The 21224-nt window shown below is 44.3% G+C and overlaps 1 protein-coding gene across 1 annotated transcript; it reads left to right on the forward strand.

The window, feature by feature from the left end:
- Window positions 1-529: 529 nt before the first annotated feature.
- Window positions 530-13600, forward strand: SNRPA1 (small nuclear ribonucleoprotein polypeptide A'). The gene is made up of 9 exons (XM_065871355.1): window positions 530-662; window positions 2259-2406; window positions 3413-3491; window positions 7711-7757; window positions 8046-8148; window positions 8734-8813; window positions 9223-9298; window positions 9951-10044; window positions 13183-13600. The coding sequence occupies exons 1-9, from the start codon at window positions 581-583 to the stop codon at window positions 13239-13241; spliced, it is 768 nt and encodes a 255-aa protein (XP_065727427.1). The 5' UTR covers window positions 530-580; the 3' UTR covers window positions 13242-13600.
- The last annotated feature ends 7624 nt before the right edge of the window (window positions 13601-21224 follow it).

The following is a 21224-nucleotide window of genomic DNA, read 5'->3' on the forward strand; positions in this document are numbered from 1 at the left end:
ACACTTGGGGAGGGGTAAGGGGGGCAGATTTTCCGAATAGTGTTTGTTTAGGAGGCCGGCGGCGGCCACGCGGGTGTGCTCACTCTGCTGCAGATTTCTGATCTGCGCGCTTTCCTGTGTACCAGGCTTCAACATGAATATCTAATTGTCTGTAGAGCACAGGCCTAACCACAAATTCGACCGGGGCGGGCGACCCAGCCCGTCCTTATCTGGTACGCCGGGGGCCAAAATCCGGGACCCATCACTGGACCCACGGGTGGAGTGAGGACAGTCACAGCCTCCCTTTCACCTCACGGTGCACGGATGCACGAGAAAGTTCCCCTTGGGGGCTTTCACATTTTGTTAACTTGCGGACACAGCTGTCTGGACTCGGGGGCCCTGCAGACCGCAGCGATGCCAGAGGAACAGAGCCAGAACCAGAGCGGAGCCCGAGCCCAGGGGCGTGGCTCCTCGATTGCTTCGGCCTGGACGCCGCTCAGCCCGCGCACGCCGGCGGCGATTGGTGCTGCCTGGCGCGGGGCATGCCGGGACGTCGGTGCGGCGAGAGGAGCGGGCGGCGCGGCGGGCGGGAGGTGGCAGGATGGTGAAACTGACGGCGGAGCTGATAGAGCAGGCGGCGCAGTACACCAACGCCGTGCGGGACCGCGAGCTGGACCTGCGGGGTGAGTCGGACGGGGGCGGGCGGTCCGGCCTCCCCGCCCGCCAGGCGGCCCGGCCTAGCCGCGTGCGCCAGGGCCGGAGCGTGGCCGGCGGCCTGCGTCCCGGGCTCCGAGCCGGGCTGGGTCCCGCTGTCGTCGGCGAAAAGCCGTCCCTGGGCCCTTCCGAGGCGCCCCTCACCCCAGCTCCTCCCCGCACACACCCGGCCGCCGCGATGCTCCGGTAGGACCGCGGGCCTGTGCTGGGCCAGCCGGGCGAGCTTCGCGGCCTGAGCCGCTGCGGGGCCGGGAAATACACGATCTAGCGGTTGCGACCCTCGTGCGGAGCGAGACGCGTTAACTTGCTGTCGTGAGAGTGTAGACAGGGTAAGGGAGCGAGGAGACGAAGTACGGGACAAAAGCGATTGTCTTCCCCATATTTGCCCCTCATTGGCTTCAGTCGTCTTTTCCCCTTTTACCAGAACATTGCAAAGAGCGGACTGTGGGAGCGAGGCTGGCGCTGTCCGGTGCCTGCGGAAGGGTCGCGGAAGCCCCCGAACTGTTAGGTTCCTGTAGTGATTTCCGCCTCGGCGTGCAGCTCGTCAGCATTTTAAGGGGCGGCTTCTCCGGGGATAAGATAATTAGTCTTGGCGTGAGATTCGCTCCCACGGGGAAAGCGCGGTCGCCAGAGCAGCACGGCTGCGGGCTCTGCTTTCTGCTTGCTTTTTTGTTTGCTGACAAAACCCAGTACTTTCGTTTTGTTGAAACTAAGTTTCTTAGAGAAAGGTTCAACTCAAGCGTAACCGACCGCTTTCACAGTCTTGGCACAGGTGATCCCTGCCTTCTCTCTGAGTCTGAAGTGCACCCCAACGTTGAGGAGTCTTGCTTTGGTGCAGCACTTACTTTGATGTAGCCCTTACAGCTCTGCACTGTGTACTTTCACCTTGGCTCGTTTAACTTCTTTTTTTCTCCGAGCACTTAGCACAATAATTATGCCCGTGTTAGACAAATCAGGGAGTATTTGAGTTGTCCACAGGGTGATTTTACCATTGTGTGTGAACTATTGACTTTCACCTCTGGGTTTGAGCTGGGGGAGGTGAAGTAAGGGGGAACTGTCGTGATATCATGAAGACATCCCAATGAGTTCTAGGAATCGGGCCTGTGGGATGCAAAAGAGGTTGAGGGCTGTTGTCCACCATGTGTGAACAACGTTTGGACGCTGACAGTGAAGCAGCTCACAGCATAAAGTCCTCTTGGGCCACTTCACTAGCTCTGGGGCCTTGCTTAGAGCAGCATGAGGCACCTTGTAAATATTCTTGAAAACTGTTAGGTACTGGTTACTGCTAGTAAGTATTCTCATCATTACTGCCCTTGTCACCATCGCCATCCTCATGTCCACTGCTAGACTATAAGCTTCATGGCAGCTGGGACTTGTGACTGTCTTGTTCCTTGTTCTATGTGCCAGTACCCTGGCAGTGTCTGGCAACGGCATAGGTGCTAGGTAAACACTTTTGGAAGGAACATTAGCTGTGAGTCCAATTACGTGAAATGCTGCTAATGTTTTAGGTGCCTTTTAATTATATTAATACTTGTGTGGGTGTTTTTTTTTCCTCCTTTTTGCAGGGTATAAAATTCCTGTCATTGAAAATCTAGGCGCTACCTTAGACCAGTTTGATGCCATTGATTTTTCTGACAATGAAATCAGGAAACTGGATGGTTTTCCTTTGTTGAGAAGACTGAAAACATTATTAGTGAACAACAACAGAATATGGTAATTGTCTACTAGTGGAAAGTAGCTTTTTCCCCCTAGAGTAAATGTTGCAGAGTTCCCTGAAGAAGTTGCAGTATATACTGCCAGTTAAACCTACATATTTCTTTTTTTTTCTTTTTAACCTACATATTTCTTAAATGGAAAATGAGCTGCACTTGTCTCATACAGATCCAGAGATTAATTTGTCATTGGTCTAGTCTTATTTGCATTTATTCAGAAATCTTGTGTGTGTGTATATATATATATGTTCATGGTAAGTTTCTAATTTAAGTTAAAAACATGCTGCTTTGTACATACTTTGGTTGATTTCTAAAATAATAATTAAAATTACCAGAGGGGTCATATTAAAGAGATAACATAAAATTCAACAATTATATTTTGACTGAACATCTCATTCTACCTCAAATCCTCTGCTATTTGTTTTTCTTTAACTGCAGCTGATTTTTAGAATATTGCTTATTGAAATTAAGATTTTTTTTTTGACCCACGTTCATCATCTCTGTAAATTTTGTTGGAGAAAAGTTATTAAAGGTCTATAGACAATGTCATTAAGAAGTTCTGGGTGTTGAGTTGCGGTTTTTTAATAGGTGTATTTCTCATGAGTTAACTATTCCGTTGTGGTTTGGTTGGTGTATCTTGTGCTTGAGCTGTGAATGCAGAACCACTTGTATTTCTGTGCTACCTGCATACAAGTCCTGAGATGAGCAAAGTAAGTCTATTTACACAGGACTTTCTCTTTGTCTTAGGTCTCATTAGATAGTGTAGCAGTGGAAAGAGCCCTCGGCAGCTTTCAGGAGGCATTTCAGGAGGCATGGGTTTTAAAATCATCCCACTTCTGTGACCTCAGACAAGTTTCCTCTTTGTGCCTCATTTTCCATCTGTTAGAGTGTTGGAAGAAAGATCTCTTAGGTTCTTCCCACTTTGAAGTCCTCTGGGCAAAGGCTTAGATGAAGTTGTTAGCTTACTTAATTTTTACTTTCATTAAGATTTTTTCTTTTTATTTTAGCCGTATAGGTGAGGGACTTGATCAGGCTCTGCCCTGTCTGACAGAACTCATTCTCACCAACAACAGTCTTGTGGAATTGGTAAGTTGAACAGGGGAAAAAGGTATTTGCAGGGAGGAGTTAAAGGTACTACATGCCTTTTATAGAAAACTTGGAAAATTCAGAAAATTATCTCATCATCCTTTTTCTTTTCTTAATTAATTCAGGAAATGGGCTTTTTTTGGTTATGTGTTGCAAATATCTTCCCACTCTCTAGCTCACCTTTTGACTCTCTTAGGGTCTTGATAGAGAAGTTCCTAATTCAAGCATAATCCATTTCATCAGTCTGTTGTTATTAGTACTTTTGAGTTCTGTTAAGCTTCCCCTACCCCAGGGTCATAAAGAAACTCACATATTCTGTTTTCTAGAATCACAGTGTCCATCCAGTATGGTAGCTATTAGCCACAAGTGGCTACTTTGAATTAAGATATACTAGAATATAAAATACACTACAGATTCTAGAGAGTTAGTACAAAAAAAAAGAATATAAACTATCAAATTTTTTAAACTGACATTAAAATGGTAATATTTTGGAAAATAGGTAAAACAATGTATTATTAAAATTAGTTTCTCCTGTTTTAATGTCACTACTAGAAAATTACATATGTGACATACATTAAATTTTGTTGGAGAGTTTTATTCAAGAAATTACTGTTTTATTCCACATTTAGATCAACGATCCATTTGAAATCTGTTTTTTTTTTTAAAAATATTATACTTTGTTTCTTTATAAATTTATTTATTTTATTATTTTTGGCTGCGTTGGGTCTTCGTTGCTGCGTGTGGTCCTTCTCTAGTTGTGGCGAGCGGGCTTCGCACTGCGGTGGCTTCTCTTGTTGTGGAGCATGGGCTCCAGGTGCACGGGCTTCAGTAGTTGCGGCTCACGGGCTTAGTTGCCCCTCAGCATGTGGAATCTTCCCGGACCAGGGCTCGAAGCTGTGTCCCCTGCATTGGCAGGTGGATTCTTAACCACTGTGCCACCAAGGAAGCCCCTGAAATCCAGTTTCTTATAAGATAGGGGGCAAGTTTCATTTTCTCTATTTGGATATGATTACTTTTATGCTTTTTAAATTTCTGCTCTGTGTATAATTTTTAACAAAATTGAGCTTATAGTATACATTGTTTTGCAACCTAAATTTCTCACTTAAATACTGGATGTTTAAGTTCATATGATATAACTTGATTTAAGGTTATTATGCCCTTAACCCCTCCCTTCCCTATTTCCCTGATTGTTCCTTTCCTGGTGGACGGGGTCTATAAGCTTCTTTCAGATTCCCAAAGGAGTACTTGACTCCAAAAGTAAGAAAGCACTGATCTGAGGGCATGTCCTTTCTAAACTATATGAGGTATGTGCGTTCATAGGGAACTTGTGGCATGATGGGGGCAGTGTATTCTGTGTGTTGTAATTGTGTTTAAAGCTGTTTGCAAAGATGAAGGCTGTTTGTCCGATCAGTCACCGAAAGAGGTGTATTAAAATCCTGCATGAGGGCTCCCCCGGTGGCGCAGTGGTTGAGAGTCCGCCTGCCGATGCAGGGGACGCGGGTTCGTGCCCCGGTCTGGGGGGATCCCGCGTGCCGCGGAGCGGCTGGGCCCGTGAGCCATGGCCGCTGAGCCTGCGCGTCCGGAGCCTGTGCTCCGCAGCGGGAGAGGCCACAACAGTGAGAGGCCCGCGTACCGCAAAAAAAAAAAAAAAAAAAAAAAAAAAAAAAAAAAATCCTGCATGATAGTGGATTTGACTGTTTCCATGGAGTTCTGTCAATTTTAGTTTTATATATTTTTAGGTTATTTTATTTGATATATCCAAATTTTATGTATCTTACTGATGAAATAAACCTTTTATGTGTGGTGACCCTCTTTACATCTTATTAGTGCTGTTTTACCCTGGTTGTCTGTTTTATCTTCTGCAGTATACCAAAACAAGCTTTCTTTCAATTAGTATTTGCATAATCATTTTTTTCATTCTAACTTTACATTGTTTTTCTGTACTTATAGATTTGTCTCTTGAAAACAGCATATGATAGGATTCTTTTTTTAAAGCCAGTCTGAAGTCTGACTTTTAAATGAAATAGTCTGTTTATGTTTAATGTAATTACTGGTATATTTGAGTTTATCTTCTTTCTTTTCTAGAATTTTTTATTTGTTCCATCTATCTGCAATTTTTTTTCTCTCCTGTATTGCTCTCTCTCTCTTTTTTTGGCATTCCACTTCTCCTGATAGTTTAGAGATTAACTAATTATTAAATAGACTCTGTTTCTATTCTTAGCATCCTAGGAATTAGCACACCCATATTTATCCAAGTGTAAAGCAGTTAACCAGCACCTCTACCTCCTGAATAATGTGGCACCTTAACCATCTCACTGCCCCCCACCCCCCCGTGAAGACGTCACTGTGTTTTGCACAGTCCGTATGTGTGTCTGTGTGTGACTAAATTTACCGTTTTTCCTTTCTTTTGGTTTTTGCAGCTTTATTGAAGTATGATGAACAGATGAAAATTATATGTTTAAGGTGTACAATGTGAAATTTGATATATGTATACATTGTGAAATGATACCACAGACTAACATATTCACCACTTCACCTAGTTACCTTTTTGTGTGTGCAGTGAGAATACTTGAGATCTACTTTTTTATCATATTGAGTACACCATATGTTATTTCTACTATAGTCGCAATGTTGTACCTGAAATCTCTAGAACTTATGTATCTTCTAACTGAAAGTTTGTGCTCTTTAATCAATAGCTCATCTCCCCTTTCCTCCACCCCCCAGCCTCTGGTAACCACCATTCAACTCTGTTGCTGTGGGTTGGACTTTTCTTGAGATTCCACATAAAAGTGAGGTCAGACAATATTTGTCTTCCTTTGATCCTTTTTGGTTTGTTCTTTAGATTTCCTTTAGTGATGGTGTGCCAGTAGCAAGCTTTAGAGCTCCCTCCCATGCTGTTGTGAGGTATTTAAAAGTGGCAGCTTTCTGAGCACCTGGCTGTATTGCCCTCCCCTGCTTTTACTTGTACTTTTTTCCTTATTGTCCCTCTTGGCCCTGTCCCACTTAGTTCAGATCTGTTCTAGCAGTTTCTCCTCCATGTGGGGCTTTGTTCTGGAAAGGGCACAGTTTCTGGTGGAGTGAAGTCTCAGATTGCTCGAGCCCTTCAGGCGTCATCACATACTTAATGTGTTCATTATTGGGACATGCCTATCCTTTGCCTGTCCTTTCTCAAACTGGGTACCTGTCAGTTGCTTTGGAGTTCTCAGGTCTCTTGGACGCCTCTCTGCCTTTCCTCTCTTCTTCCTGTATGGATGTTGTCACCAGGCAAGTCATGTAGCTCTCACAGTAGTTTGTCCTCACTGGCTTCTGTGTTAGGTTCTTGCCAGAGTACCTTTTCATCTAGTTTGCTTGTAGTTGACCGTACATTTTGGTTTTCCTATCCTTGTGGCACTGTGTTTTATGACATAACTTGGGAAGATTCAAAAGCTAACCTGCCTTCTTCCCATATACGGGTTTTTTTTTTGGTTTTTTTTTTTTTTTGCGGTACGCGGGCTTCTCACTGTTGTGGCCTCTCCTGTTGCGGAGCACAGGCTCTGGACGTGCAGGCTCAGCGGCCATGGCTTACAGGCCCAGCTGCTCCGCGGCATGTGGGATCTTCCCAGACTGGGGTACGAACCCGCATCCCCTGCATCGGCAGGCGGACTCTCAACCACTTCACCACCAGGGAAGCCCAATATATATGTTATTTTTTAAGTGTACTCCTTGTCCTTGAAAATTTTATTTGAAGAGGTTTGGGGGCGCCTAGAATAAAGCTGCCTTCCCTCAAAGATGACATACCCGTGTTGCTCCCAGGCACCAACAGGAAAAACCACCTTACACCAAGATCACGGTTTGAGGTTCCCTATGTGAACAACTTGCTCAAAAGTTACAGCAGTTTTCACATTGCTTTCTTTTCTCAATCACTGCTTTAAGCTCAGTAGTCCTTTTGAACTTGCTACAGGAAATGATTTTTTTTTTTTTTTTTTTTGGTCTCTTCTGCTGTTGAGACAGTAACTGTTGTGGCCAAGATATTAAGTTTAAGAAGCTCAAATTTATGAACCAGGGTATTCAGTAGAAATGTACCAAGCATCTGTGATGTGCTAGTGTTGTGCGGTTCTCGGGCAGGAAAAACAAATGCATAAAAGACAAGATCAGTCCTTGCTCCAAAGGCATCCACCATTTCACAGTATCAAAATGGGGTGTGGTATTCGTGTTCTTACCTGTGGCTGTTATTTTACAGGGTGATCTGGACCCTTTGGCATCTCTCAAATCATTGACTTATCTAAGGTATGGAAATTATTTGTGGTAGTGACAATAAAGTCTTTTAAAATAACACCATTACCAGCCTTGATCTTAAAGTCATCAGTTAGTAAAAAGTACCTTAAAAAACAAATACTGAAAGTATTTCCTTTGGGCTATGTTAAAATTTCCCTAGTGTTAAGTTCTTATGACATTGAAATGTGAGGAATAGTGAACTTTGCCTTACTTCATGGACTTCTTAGGTTTTATTAAAATGGACCTCTTGAATGCTGTGCTGCGAACAACATTGGCACTGTATTGTTCCTTTTCTTGTAGTATTCTAAGGAATCCTGTAACAAATAAGAAGCATTACAGACTATATGTGATTTATAAAGTTCCACAAGTCAGAGTACTGGATTTCCAGAAGGTGAAACTAAAAGTAAGTATTACTGTGTTGTAAGTCATTATAGATTGGTGTGTTTTTCTTTATACTTTCGTTACTGACTTTTTAAATGGCCCAGTGATTTTTATCATTGGTTTATAATGAGAATGGGGAGGGGGTGCTGAGTTAATTTTCGCACGCGGTGTTTATGGTGGGACTTTGAGTTCCGGTTGTCTTGTGTGGGGCTGGCCTTTCTAGAGGTGGCACAGCCTCAGAGCCACTGTGGGCACTGTCACAGCAGACGGCCTGCTTAGATGCACTCCCTGTGGGGAGTGTAATGTAATCCACATTTCAGTACCTTTAATTGTTAGAATGATTTTCCCTTTATTGGGGGATTTTTTTTTTTTTTAACCTTCTTAGTTCCTTGAGAGCCCCTCCTTGAAACTCGGAGGGGGAACTTTCTTCAAGGACCTTCACCAGAAAGGCGACCACTGTGTCTCCTTTTAATGTGAAATTGGCTTCGTGGTATTTTCACCAGCCCAGAGTATTCCAGGAGAGTTTTCTTCCATGTTTTCTGAGGAATGCATCTAAATGCATGTGGTATTCCTATTTCCATTAACTATGTGTGTGGTGTCGCTGTAGGAGCGTCAGGAAGCAGAGAAAATGTTCAAGGGCAAACGGGGTGCACAGCTTGCAAAGGATATTGCCAGGAGAAGCAAAACGTAAGATCCGGATATCCAACTTCACTCCACTTCACCTTCAGAAACATTATCTGTCTGGCATTTTGCCTCCTGCAAAATGAAATGAAACACCTGTGACTAATACAGTACTAAATTTGCGTGATGCTGATCCATGACCATCAGTGGTCCATGTGTCACATGAGATTTCTGCCAGGGTAGCAGAGCAAATATTTCAGTATTCAGTCTTAGTGTGATATTATATACGTCCTCCTTTCTCTGTAGGAAGATGAACTGGGTGGTGTTTCTGAAGGAGAGAGTTTCTTGTATCAGTTTGTTAACAAAGATAAGATACTACACTGGTTGAATTACTTTCAAAAGCTTTTGAAAGTAAAAGAGAAGCAATTTCTATTGGTCTGGATTTGACAGTTTTGTACTTCCCTCCCCTCCCAAGTTTCAATCCAGGTGCTGGTTTGCCAACTGACAAAAAGAAAGGTGGGCCATCTCCAGGGGATGTGGAAGCAATCAAGGTAATCGTGTGTTAGGATTCTTGGACTGGAGTGAGCTGTTACGGGTTTAGGACACAAAATTATGTAATAACCCAAGTAATAAATCAAACACTGCAAATTTTCCCCACAGTTGTTAGAATCCAGCTGTATTTTTGTGTAAGGAAAAACTAGCTTAAAGATATCATATGACCAGACTTTGACTTGAATTAATTATATGAGCCAGTCAAAGTGGAGGCAACGCTGGTCTCTCTCATTTTCCCAGGATGTGTTTTATTTGAACAGTTAGTTACCTTTGCATGCTGTCTTAATTTTTACTTTGAAAGATTTGCTACCTGAAAGATCCTGCTTGATGAGGAATCCTAATTTTATAATACTGCCTCCTAAATTATCCAGTAGCATAATTCCAAATAGGTACTTGAATTAGCTAAGATTTTAGGACACGAGCAGCGATTATTTGCTCTCTTATAATAGGGTCTACAGCTGTTTACCAGTTTTGGAAATTTATGATTTGGTTTTGGGCTTGATTTCACTGTGCCAGTAAAATTCTTCCCCCAACAAAGAACTATTTAATATTCCAACTCAAAAAGACGGTGTGAATTCCTGTGAGTGTTTTCTGGGTGGTGGAGGCTTAGATGAAAGTAACTGTCCATCTCCATTGTCTCCTGGCATCCAGAATGCTATAGCAAACGCATCAACTTTGGCTGAAGTGGAGCGGCTGAAGGGCTTGCTTCAGTCCGGTCAGATACCTGGCAGAGAACGCAGATCAGGTAACAATGTTCTGTCTTTGTTTCCAAATTAATGGTACACTTGGAGTGATTGCAAAACAGTTTAGATGCTACGACCCAAGAATGCTACAATAGTGCCTCATTACCATCTAATCTAATCCACACAAAATGCCTTTAAATGCTCTTTGAAGAGAAATCATTTGTTAAATAATGTTATGTTCTAGGACTCTGGGGTTCTTGTAAAAGTTGAGACAAACATTATTTCATAGCCATGGAATGAAAGCAAACAGTAGAGGTGACCGTGTTGCCTTCGACCCCTGTCCATGTAGGCTAGCTTAGCAGATGAGGACACAGGCTCCAGAGCCAGACAGGCTGAGGGTCGGAGCTTAGCTTCACCGGCTCAGTCCTTGGGTAAATTTCTTAATCTCCACTTACTCTTAAATCTGTGTCCTTATCTTTAAATCTGAGATAGTGATAATGGTAACCTCAAAAGGTTGTTGGGAGGACTAAGTAAGATACTTCGTAGGTAGCACTGAGCATAGGGTGTGAGCCCTTCTGATAGTAAATGCCAGCTTTGTGTCAGGCAAACTGGTGGACACTTGGGTATAAAGTGAAAACTACCCCAGACTGTGCATATTACAAGTTTGATATGAATGTAACTGAGACCTCTGTCTAGACTGGCAGCTCAGGGAAAGTTTCCTTGGGGAAATAATGCTGGAACTGAAGCTAAAAATGAGTAAGACATTAATTAGACCAGTGATTCTCATCCGTGTGGTCCTTGGGGCCCTGGGGCACACATTTTTGGTTTCCTGGGTGACGATGGAATGGGGGTGCATAAAGCACCTCTGCCTACATGGGTGGTTGGCTCCCTGCGCTTGTGCTGGCTCAGGTGAGAGGCAGGCAGCTTCACCAACGTGAAGTGAGCTTGCCACTTCAAGGAGAGCAGCTAGTATTTGTTACCAATGATAATCAAATTTTCAAGGAGAAATTAAAAGCTGGGAAAATTTTTTTCCACAATTGTAACCTTGACAGTTTCCCAGTACTTCCAGACTTCTCTGCGGAAATTGTTGCTATTAATGAATGTGATTTTTTATATAACATATAAAGAAATGGGTCAACATTTGGAAGACCTGTATAACTCAGTGAACAACGTTTTCCAAATGATGTTACAGAGTCATGCATCCATTCAGAGTACAGAGTAAACTGGTGGATTTTCAAATCAGAGAGTATGAAAAGTTCATTGATAAGGTTTCAGACTCCACACTGCAATCTAACCTTTAAGAAACTACCACTTTCAGGACTTCCCTGGCAGTCCAATGGTTAAGACTTGGTTTTTACTGCTGTGGGCCTGGGTTCGGTCCCTGGTCGGGGAACTAAAATCCCACAAGCCAAGTGGCGTGGCCAAAAAAAAAAAAAAACAACTACCACTTCTGTCAAGTTTGGGCATAGTATCAGAAAAGAATATCCACAACTGCCTGCAAAGACTTAAAATACGCCTCCCTTGTCTAATGCATGTCTGTGTGAGGCTGATTTTCTTCATACCCTTCAATCAAAACAACATACTGTAGCAAGTGGAATGATGAAGTCAGTACAAGGGTCCAGCTGCTCTTTGGCAGACATTACAGAGACGGGCAAAACTAGAAAATAATGCCGACTTTCTCACTAAATATTTTTGTTTTAGAAATTGTTGGTATTGTTATATTTTGTAAAAATATAAACATTGTTACTATATAATAGATTTATTCTTTTAATGAATTACTGTTTATTAAAGTACTTTTAATTTTCTAACATACTATCGATAAACATAATCTACTTAAACAAAAGCACTTTGGGTCCTAAAATTAAAGTATTTGAGAACCCCTGAACTAGACAAAGGCAGAACGGCATTCTCGGGGCAAGGAACTGCACTGGCAGAAAACCTGTGGTACGAGAGCCTTGCACACTTGGACTGAAGGAGGACAGTGTGAGCCAAGGTCAAGGGATGGGGGGGAATGTGGTGAGACAGGCAGCAGAGTGAGCTCTCAAGTCCAGCCCCTCCGGGGACTGCAGGCCTGCATTCCCCATGCCGGAGGAGGTCTGCGGTCCTGAGAACAATACAGGTCTGTCAAAGGCTTTCAAGACTCCCTGGTAACAGCTTGGGGGAGGAAGCTGTGTCTAATTGCTTATTGGGACTGCAGTATAACAAAATTACTGAATTAATTTGCTTCCCCTAAAGTGCTTTATTTGGGCCTTAGGCTAGCTTTGGATTTTTCAGTGTCATCTAAACATGCGGGCACATTGAGGACGGGAAGATGGAGATTGTTCCTGGTTCTGTCAATTTCAGTGGGCCCAGGCTTCTGAGTAGCACTTCCTGTATCTAGAAATGTAATGTTTGGGTCTAACTAGGAACAAACATGAGAAATTTTCCCTAACATTGACAGGGTTAAAACATTTCCTTTATCAGAATACATTGACTAAAATATCTGCAGTAAATTGTTGACAAATAACAACTGTTTCATTGTTGTTGCCATATTTTTCTTAATTTAGAGACATAGTCACTAACTGACTATCCCCAGCATGTGGTAGGTATTCCCCCCCCCCGCCCCTTTTTAAAATTTTTTTTACCTTTTTGAGTGTTCCCAGTTTCTTTGCCCATAGTAGTGGCAAGAACAAAACACAAAGTATAAGCTTCTTATGTTTATAAAAAATGAGTTATCAGGCTTCCCTGGTGGCACAGTGGTTGAGGGTCCACCTGCCGATGCAGGGGACACAGGTTCGTGCCCCGGTCCGGGAGGATCCCACATGCCGTGGATCGGCTAGGCCCGTGAGCCATGGCCGCTGAGCCTGAGTGTCTGGAGCTTGTGCTCCGCAACGGGAGAGGCCACGGCAGTGAGAGGCCCGTGTACCGCAAAAAAAAAAAAAAAAAAAAAAGTTATCAGGTTGACTAGAATGGCAGGCAAAGAGTTTGACTTTCATAAAACACCTTTGTGACCCTTCCCCTTAGGAACTGACAGTCCTTTCCAATACCTGCCAAAGATAGATGGTCTCCAGTCCCTAAACTCCTCAAGGCAGAGGCCGCTGTTGGGCTTTTGTACCTTGCCCAGGGCCTGGCACACAGCAGCTTCACGGATGGGTGCTCACACACTGAGCAAGCACGTTCTCTAACATTGATATTACTTCCGGCTTTGTGTTTTTCTCTAGGCCCCACTGATGATGGTGAAGAGGAGATGGAAGAAGACACAGTCACAAATGGGTCCTGAGCAGGGTGGCCTCTAAGGATCTCAGGACATACAATAGTCTACTTCAGACAGGTCCTGCTTTTTGAATAGCCTTGTTTGTGTCAGCAAAGTAGAGTTCATAAGCATTGTTGAAATGCTTAAGACTGCTGGTAATTTTGTAATAAAAATTTTGAAATCTAAATGCCAGTTTTCTATCAATAGTGCAAATAAAGGACACGCTGTGCTGCGGATTGCACATCATTGGGGTGTGTGTGTGGTGAGGCCTGGACGTGTGGGAGTTGGATATGCAGGAGAGCGGATCTTGTGGGTAGGCTTCCCAGTCCTCATGAAATGTTTAGGTTTTTAAATTCATAATAAAACTTACGATTATCTGTGTGCTGCCACTGATTGTCAGAATTTGCGATCTTGGGTGCATTTTTTTCTGCATGAAGAATAACAAGAGCTTTGTTAAAGGCAGCCAGGCTCTAGGGCTTTACAGAAGTCAACGTCCTTTAAAGTTTTTATTTAACCCTATGTACAAACATGCAAACGATGGACTGCTGGTTGGGGCAGTTAGAGGAGATGTGATGTCTGCCTGTCAGTCGGTGGGATTTGTGCAGAGCAGCAGCACGTCCCAGCGCTGAGGACGCAGTGGAGGAGTCGGGGCTGCCCAGCAGCCCACTAAGGCGTGGTGTCCAGCTCCTGGGTGCCCATTACAGTCCTAACACCCTGCTGTGGCCAGTTTGGGCTAATGTAAAAATCAAGGTGGGGCTTCCTTGGTGGCGCAGTGGTTAAGAATCCTCCTGCCAATGCAGGGGACACGGGTTCGAGCCCTGGTCCGGGAGGATCCCACATGCCGCGGAGCAGCTAAGCCCGTGCACCACAACTACTGAGCCTGCGCTCTAGAGCCCGTGAGCCACAACTACTGAGCCCACGTGCCACAACTACTGAGTCCACGTGCCACAAGTACTGAAGCCCGTGCACCTAGAGCCGGTGCTCCGCAACAAGAGAAGCCACCGCAGTGAGAAGCTCACGCTCCGCAACGAAGAGTAGCTCCCGCTCGCCGCAACTAGAGAAAGCCCGTGCGCAGCAACGAAGACCCGGTGTAGCCAAAAATAAATAAATAAAATAAATTTATAAATAATAAATTTTTTAATAAATAAAAATCAAGGTGGTGGAGGGGAGTGCCTTCGCCAGCCATCTTTTCTCATCTGCTGGTGTTTGTGGTGGTGTTTTTTAAACTCCCTGGATGATTTCTAAATGTGAGAAGCACTCCTCTAAATAGGCCCTGAAACAGTTTGGGGTGATTGCTGATGGACTAGTTGCTGTTCGTGTAAGGCATATACAGGATGCCTGGGACACGAAGAAACTCCTGCTTGGAGGAGCTGACAGTCTAACTGGGGAGACAGAACCTCACAGTAGTGGGGCTAAACCTCAGTGCGGTAGCAACGAAGAGAAAAGAATGGGTAGAGCCTTCAGAAAGCTTCAGAAAGGAGATGGAGCTTGGGCATCAGGAGGACCTGGCCTTTAGATTTCCTTAGTACAACCCTAGACCAGTGCCTCTCCAACTCCAGTGCACTGTGAACCCTGGGGGTCTTGCCAGAATGCAGGGTCTTTTGTGGGGCCTGAGGCTCTGTACTTCTAGCAGGTTCCCAGGAGCTGTCCATCGGAGGACAGCACTCAGGATTTCTAGCCTTACTGCTCACCCCTTCCTTACACCTTCAACTCCTTCAGGGGCCGTCCCCTATGATCTGTTTACTGATTCATTACAAAAAGCACTTCTCTTTCTCTTTGGAGGTAAAGTGTGGTCTTACCTGCCTCCTCTTTAGCAAATCATTTTTCTGGATGATTGTGCCATGTCAGGAAGGGCCTGTGCTGTCAGGAACCAGGATTTATACTCAGCCCCTGGCGGCACTGAAAAGGCCTCCCTGGCAGAGGCCAGCCTACTGGGTGTCTGAGTGACACTTGCAGCTTCTGACGGAGGGGATAATGTTTAAAAAGCCAGGTGGTAACACTTTAGCTCTTGACAGTGGAGTAGGTACTTGGTGTGAGCTCAGAGTTGGGTCTGGTTTTCACTCAGGTTGGATTTCAATATTTTGATTGCTAGTGCTGTGTCCGTCATCAGTTTGTGGGCATTTCCCTGATGGACCTCCCTACACCCTCCCCAGTCATGATTCATCTTTCAAAGCTCCCAACGGGAAAGGTTTACAATCCCATGACATGACCAAAGCACAAGACTGCAGAAAAGTCACAGCAATTCCAGAGGGCTACAGGCCCCTAAGCTGCCCCCTCCCCTGCCAGCTGGCTGATTCCCCACCCCCACCAACAACCGAGGAGGGAGGGAGGAGAGGGGAAGGGAAGGAGAGAGGAAGAAAAGTATCTCCTGAGAACCCTGCCCCACTCCAGGGACCGCTCACCCCAGCCTGGCCTTGCTCCACACTTCCCTGCCTGAGCTCTCCAAAGAAGTAAAACTGTTTGCAGATGACATGACGCTATATGTAGAAAATCCTAAAGATGCTACCAGAAAACTACTAGAGCTCATCAACGAACTCAGTAAAGTTGCTGGATACAAAATTAATACATAGAAATCTGTTGCATTTCAATACACTACCAATGAAATATCTGAAAGAAATTAAGGAAACAATTCCATTTACCATTGCATCAAAAAGAATAAAATACCTAGGAATAAGCCTACTAAGGAGGCAAAAGACCTGTACTCCAAAATCTGTAAGATGCTGATGAAAGAAACTGAAAACCATACAAACAGATGGAAAGAATGGAGGTGGAGGAATCATGCTCCTGGTCTTCAGACTATACTACAAAGCTACAATAATCGAAACAGTATGGTACTGGCACAAAAATATATGGATCGATGGAACAGGTTAGAAAGCCGAGAAATAAACCCATTTGTGGTCAATTAATCTACAACAAAGGAGGCAAGAATGTACAGTGGAGAAAAAAATCTCTTCAGTAAGTGTTGCTGGGAAAAGTGGACAGCTACATGTAAAAGAATGAAATTAGAAAACCTCACACTATATACAAAAATAAACTCAAAATGGATTAAAGACCTAAATGTAAGACTGGATACTATAAAACTCCTAGAGGAGAACAGGCAGAACACTGACATAAATCGCAGCAATATCTTTTTGGATCCATCTCCTAGAGTAATGGAAATAAAAATAAATGGGACCTAATTAAACTTAAAAGCTTTTGCAAAGGAAACCATAAACAAAACGAAAGGACAACCTACAGACTGGGAGAAAATATTTGCAAATGATGTGACCGACAAGAGATTAATTTCCAAAATATACAAACAGCTCATACAGCTTAATATCAAAAATTAAATCAAAGAACCCCAATCCAAGAAAGTCATGGCTTCTTTATCTGAATGACCAAGATGTTCTTTCACACTTCTTATAACCCAAATTAAAACATAAGTCCATCAGATAAATGGAAGCAATTTTAAAAATAAAAAGAGGGATAGAAATTTCATTTGTATATACATGGGGGAAAAGTGTTATATTTTTTTAAAGATCAGAATTTTGCAAATTTTATGGATGGTAAAAACTGTTCCATTTTCCATGTACTCCCTTAGGTTTACCAAATCAAACTCTCTACAATGAGTATGTCTAACACTGAGCTGTTTTAAATTCTTATTTTCCTGTCGTCAATGGCCAAGTGCAGAGGTCATCAGGAGGTCAACTCTAATCCACCCATGGACATGGCAGCCTTGACTACTGATGTTCAAGCTAGACACCATCAGCAGAACCACATCTCCTCACATGGGTGAATTTCTACTAGTAATCATGGATGGGAACAGGGAAATCAAAGGATATTCTCTATTGAGAATCAAAGTTGTAGATCCCTATCATGGGTTCATTACTTTGAATGTTTGATCCAAAACACATACATCTATTACACCATGTCCAATTCTACTATCTTTATAAGATGCAGCCTTACAGTGAGAGAAACAGGTGCAACAGCAATATCTCATCCTCTCTGAAGCCCCTAGACTCAGAAGTTTTAAAGGCAAAAGAAAATCATACTTTTCCTGAACAAAAAGAGTAGAGGCATTTAAATTTAAATTTAAATTTGGACTCTGTCCCATCCCTTAACTGTCACGTACACTCTCTTTCCACATAAGCCTGAGTTTAGGATGTGTTGTTCAGAGATTGTATTGTGATGAATGAAGTATTTTTTTATTCTTTAAAAAATATTACTAATTTGTTAAAAAGTGATGGAGTGAGGATAATACTAAATTTCATGACTTTTTTTTACCAGAATACTGAGATGGACCACCTTGAAGTCCAGTTTTTTTCATGAGAGTCTTTATTCAGTGACAGCATTAACTTCCCTATAAAGCAAATAATCCCCACAAAAGAAATGTTAAAAATATGACTCATGCTCGCTGACTTAAAAGAAAGCAAGGCAAACCGAGCAGTTAGATATCAGTGTAATAAATTATATACATGAATCTTACTGCAGCATTGTTTATAATAGTGAAACGATGTCATCAAATATCAAAGAAGGAATAATGAGATAAATCATGGTTTAAAAAATAATTAGGAATTAAGAATGAACGGAAGAAAGACTTATCAATAACAATTGAATAAAGCAAAGCTTTCACAGGGAAATAAAGGAACAAAAAACAATTCAGACTTAATTTCTGGTTCAGCATGTGAAGAATTTGGAAGCTGCCATTCTAACAACAAGTAAAAAACTAAACAAACTGAAAATCAGTAAATTTTGTTAGATCTGTCAAAGAATTGAGGTCACAGGCAAATTGCTGGCCCCCAAATCAGAGAGACAGGTAGGTACAAAGAATCTCATTTACTGAAGCAGAAATGTGCAAGCAGAAACCTCCATGGACGCCAGGGAGGAAACCTGAACTGCGATTGACAAATTGCTGGAGGCTCAGTGCAGCAAGTGTGAAAGTTACAAACTCCAGGGGGGCCCAGTGTTAGGGAGGGTCTCAGAACCTCACCCACTTTTGTGAGTCTTAGCTTCAGAATTCCTACCAGGTTCTTACTCTGAAAAATTGGAGACAGTGTGCTGCATGTCCAGCAGGGGAACAAGAAACTGTTTTGAAATAAGCCCACATTTTATTCTTCTTAATGAAGCCTGCCCTCAAGAGAATCTATTTTACCAGACCCTAAACAACTTGGGATTTAACAGAACATAACTGACCTGAAGGAAGAGAAATACCAAAATCCAGCCCTCTCTAGAGAAACTATATGAATGTAATACATGTAAGAAATACATGTGGCTAGAGAGCCATGTAATACATGTGGCTAGAGAGCAAACCTTCATCCAGACGAAAGAACTCATGCTATGTGCTCACGAGGCTCTGCTCCATGTCATCTTCCCTCTGGACTCGGGTTGATGGAGCAGTCTCTATCTGGATACTGCCTTTGCCAGGGAAAGAGGAAAATCACGCACTGGTTCTTAAGCGTGTGCTCACATCTCTTTCCCTGTTCATCAACCCCTTTGCTGTGACTGGAGAAACAAAGGGCAGGGCTGTATAATCCTCCAGTGAGAGGAGAGCGACAGCAAAGTGCATTGAATGTGGGCGAATCGTAATCCAGTTCCACACCAGGCTTAAGATTTTTTGTTTTTGCAGTACGCAGGCCTCTTACTGTTGTGGCCTCTCCCATTGCAGAGCACAGGCTCCGGACGCGCAGGCTCAGTGGCCATGGCTCACGGGCCTAGCCATTCCACAGCATGTGGGATTTCCCAGACCAGGGCACGAACCCGTGTCCCCTGCATCGGCAGGCGGACTCTCAACAACTGCGCCACCAGGGAAGCCCCCAGGCTTAATATTTTAATGTTTATCTTAGGAGCAGTGGAAAACCACTGAGTACATTTTCCATTTTTAATAAATCACCCTGGCTGTAGTGAGAACAGCAGAGTGGATGTGGGGAGAAACATTAGGAGGTCATTTTAGTTTTCCCGGGACAAAGGATAGTACTTTAGACCAGGGCCCTGGCAGTGGAACTGGAGAGAAACCAATAGACTTAAAGACAGGAGGACCTAGTGCTGTGCAAATGGAAGCAGAGGTGAGTGACCATCTGGCCCCAGGAGGGTGGAAGAAACACAGCAGACCTGGTGTCTCATGTCTCACCAGCTGCAGCTCCAGTCTTCTGGAAAGACAGCTAATCCATTCTCTGTTCTTAGGTTCCCTGTTTTCTCATAAATCACCCTTCTTGCTTAAAAAAAAAAAAGAGCATGATCTAAATAAAGGAGGGAACAAATGGATTGATTAATAGGGTGACCTGACAGTAAGTGACAGAATGACCAGGGGTATTAATTGACGTCCCCAAATGTTCACAGTGAAGAGAAACTAGACTCGTCCAGAAGAAAACAGTCTCCCCGCTGAGCCTGCCTCACAGGGATCCCTCCCTTCCCCACCAACACATCAGGGGTCTCTGTTCTTCCAGGGAGCCATGACCAATTTCATCTGTGACAGAGAAAGGGAAGCAGAGAGGGAGGTGGATGATGGATGGACTCCGTGGAACCTCCACACCATCCTCTCCTCCCCTCCATGTGGCCTCCCTCTATTTCCCTTTGAGAGCCCCAAACTTGACTTCAAGTGGGAGAACTTGGGAATCACAAATGCCCCAAAAGATTTTCTGGGGCAGCAGCAGCATTGGGCAAGCTCATAGGGACCTAGAGCTGGGGGTCTTCACAGGCACGGAAAGAGCTGATCCTCCTCTGCCCTGGGTGCTCTCAGCAGCCACGAAGGGGAAGGATTTAGATGCACAGCTGTGTGATTGTGGACTCAACTCAGCCCAGCTCTGCCATGGGAGAGTTGTGGCTATTTTCCACAGTGCTCATCGGCTGACTCAGCTGGAGAGACATGTTCTAAGACCCAACCACAGCATGTCAGAGCTGAGGGGGCTCCAGGACCTCATTTTCCCCAGTGCCTCTTCAGATGAGAAAGCAGAAGCCCAGAGAGGAGGAGGAATTCCTCAGGGCCACACGGTGGGTGGCAGAGCGGGACTGGAAGCTCACCTCCAGATGCTTCATCACACAAAACTTGTTCCCTTTTGGAGGCTCCTGGGTGATACCCACTACTCAGAACAATTAACAGTCCTGAGAACCCATAGCAGCATGTAGTAGGTGCTCAGTGGATGTTTGTTGACTGAATAAATGATTGTAACAGGACACAAAAACCAAGCCTTGAGGCTGGAAGGGGATCCCCAATCCTCCCTTTTTTATTATTATTATTTTTTAATAAACTTATTTATTTTTGGCTGCTGTTGGGTGTTCATTGATGCGCACAGGCTTTCTCTAGTTGGGGCGAGCGGGGGCTACTCTTCGTTGCAGTGCGCTGGCTTCTCATTGCGGTAGCTTCTCTTGTTGCGGAGTACGGGCTCTAGGTGCGCAGGTGTCAGTCGTTGCGGCACGCGGGCTCCAGAGCGCAGGCGTCAGTAGTTGTGGCTCGCGGGCTCTAGAGCGCAGGCTCAGTAGCGCACGGGCTTAATTGCTCCGCGGCATATGGGATCTTTCCGGCAGGGCTCCAACCCGTGTCCCATGCATTGGCAGGCGGATTCTTAACTACTGCGCCACCAGGGAAGTCTTGTTCATTTTTGGTGTTGGTGGGTGAAACGGGGCTTGGGAAGAGAAGAAATGCATCATGAATTATTTTGTAAACAGAGGACAGAGGGGTGTGGGAGGAGGATGTGAGCAGGTACCTCCCAGGAAACTGAGCAGAGAGGACGCAACAGCTGGTCCCTCACCCCTGCTCGCTCCCTATCACCCTGTCTCCCACCCCACACAAAGTGTGAACAGCTTGCAAGTTTCCCGGAGACGATGGTTACATGACCTCGACCTAGCCAATCAGCATGTTTCATCCTCCCTGGCCACCGTGATTGGCTCAGGGGTGGGCTAGTGACCAATCAGGGCCCAGGGTGGGGCCTTGTGCTGGAATCCTGGGGAAGAGAAGCTGTGTTTCCCTTGCCCAGCCCGCGGTAGCTGGAGGGGGCGCGAAGTCAGCCCGCGGCGGCTGGTGGGGACGCGAGGTCA

Source organism: Phocoena phocoena, chromosome 2, assembly GCF_963924675.1.
Source record: "Phocoena phocoena chromosome 2, mPhoPho1.1, whole genome shotgun sequence".
NCBI classification, from domain to species: domain Eukaryota; kingdom Metazoa; phylum Chordata; class Mammalia; order Artiodactyla; family Phocoenidae; genus Phocoena; species Phocoena phocoena.

Coding starts and splice junctions, on each gene's coding strand:
- SNRPA1 (XM_065871355.1), top strand. CDS start 581: ATGGTGAAACTGACGGCGGAGCTGATAGAGCAGGCGGCGCAGTACACC. Junction 7,758..8,045: donor AAATCATTGACTTATCTAAG/GTATGGAAATTA, acceptor CTTTTCTTGTAG/TATTCTAAGGAATCCTGTAA. Junction 8,814..9,222: donor ATTGCCAGGAGAAGCAAAAC/GTAAGATCCGGA, acceptor TCCCCTCCCAAG/TTTCAATCCAGGTGCTGGTT.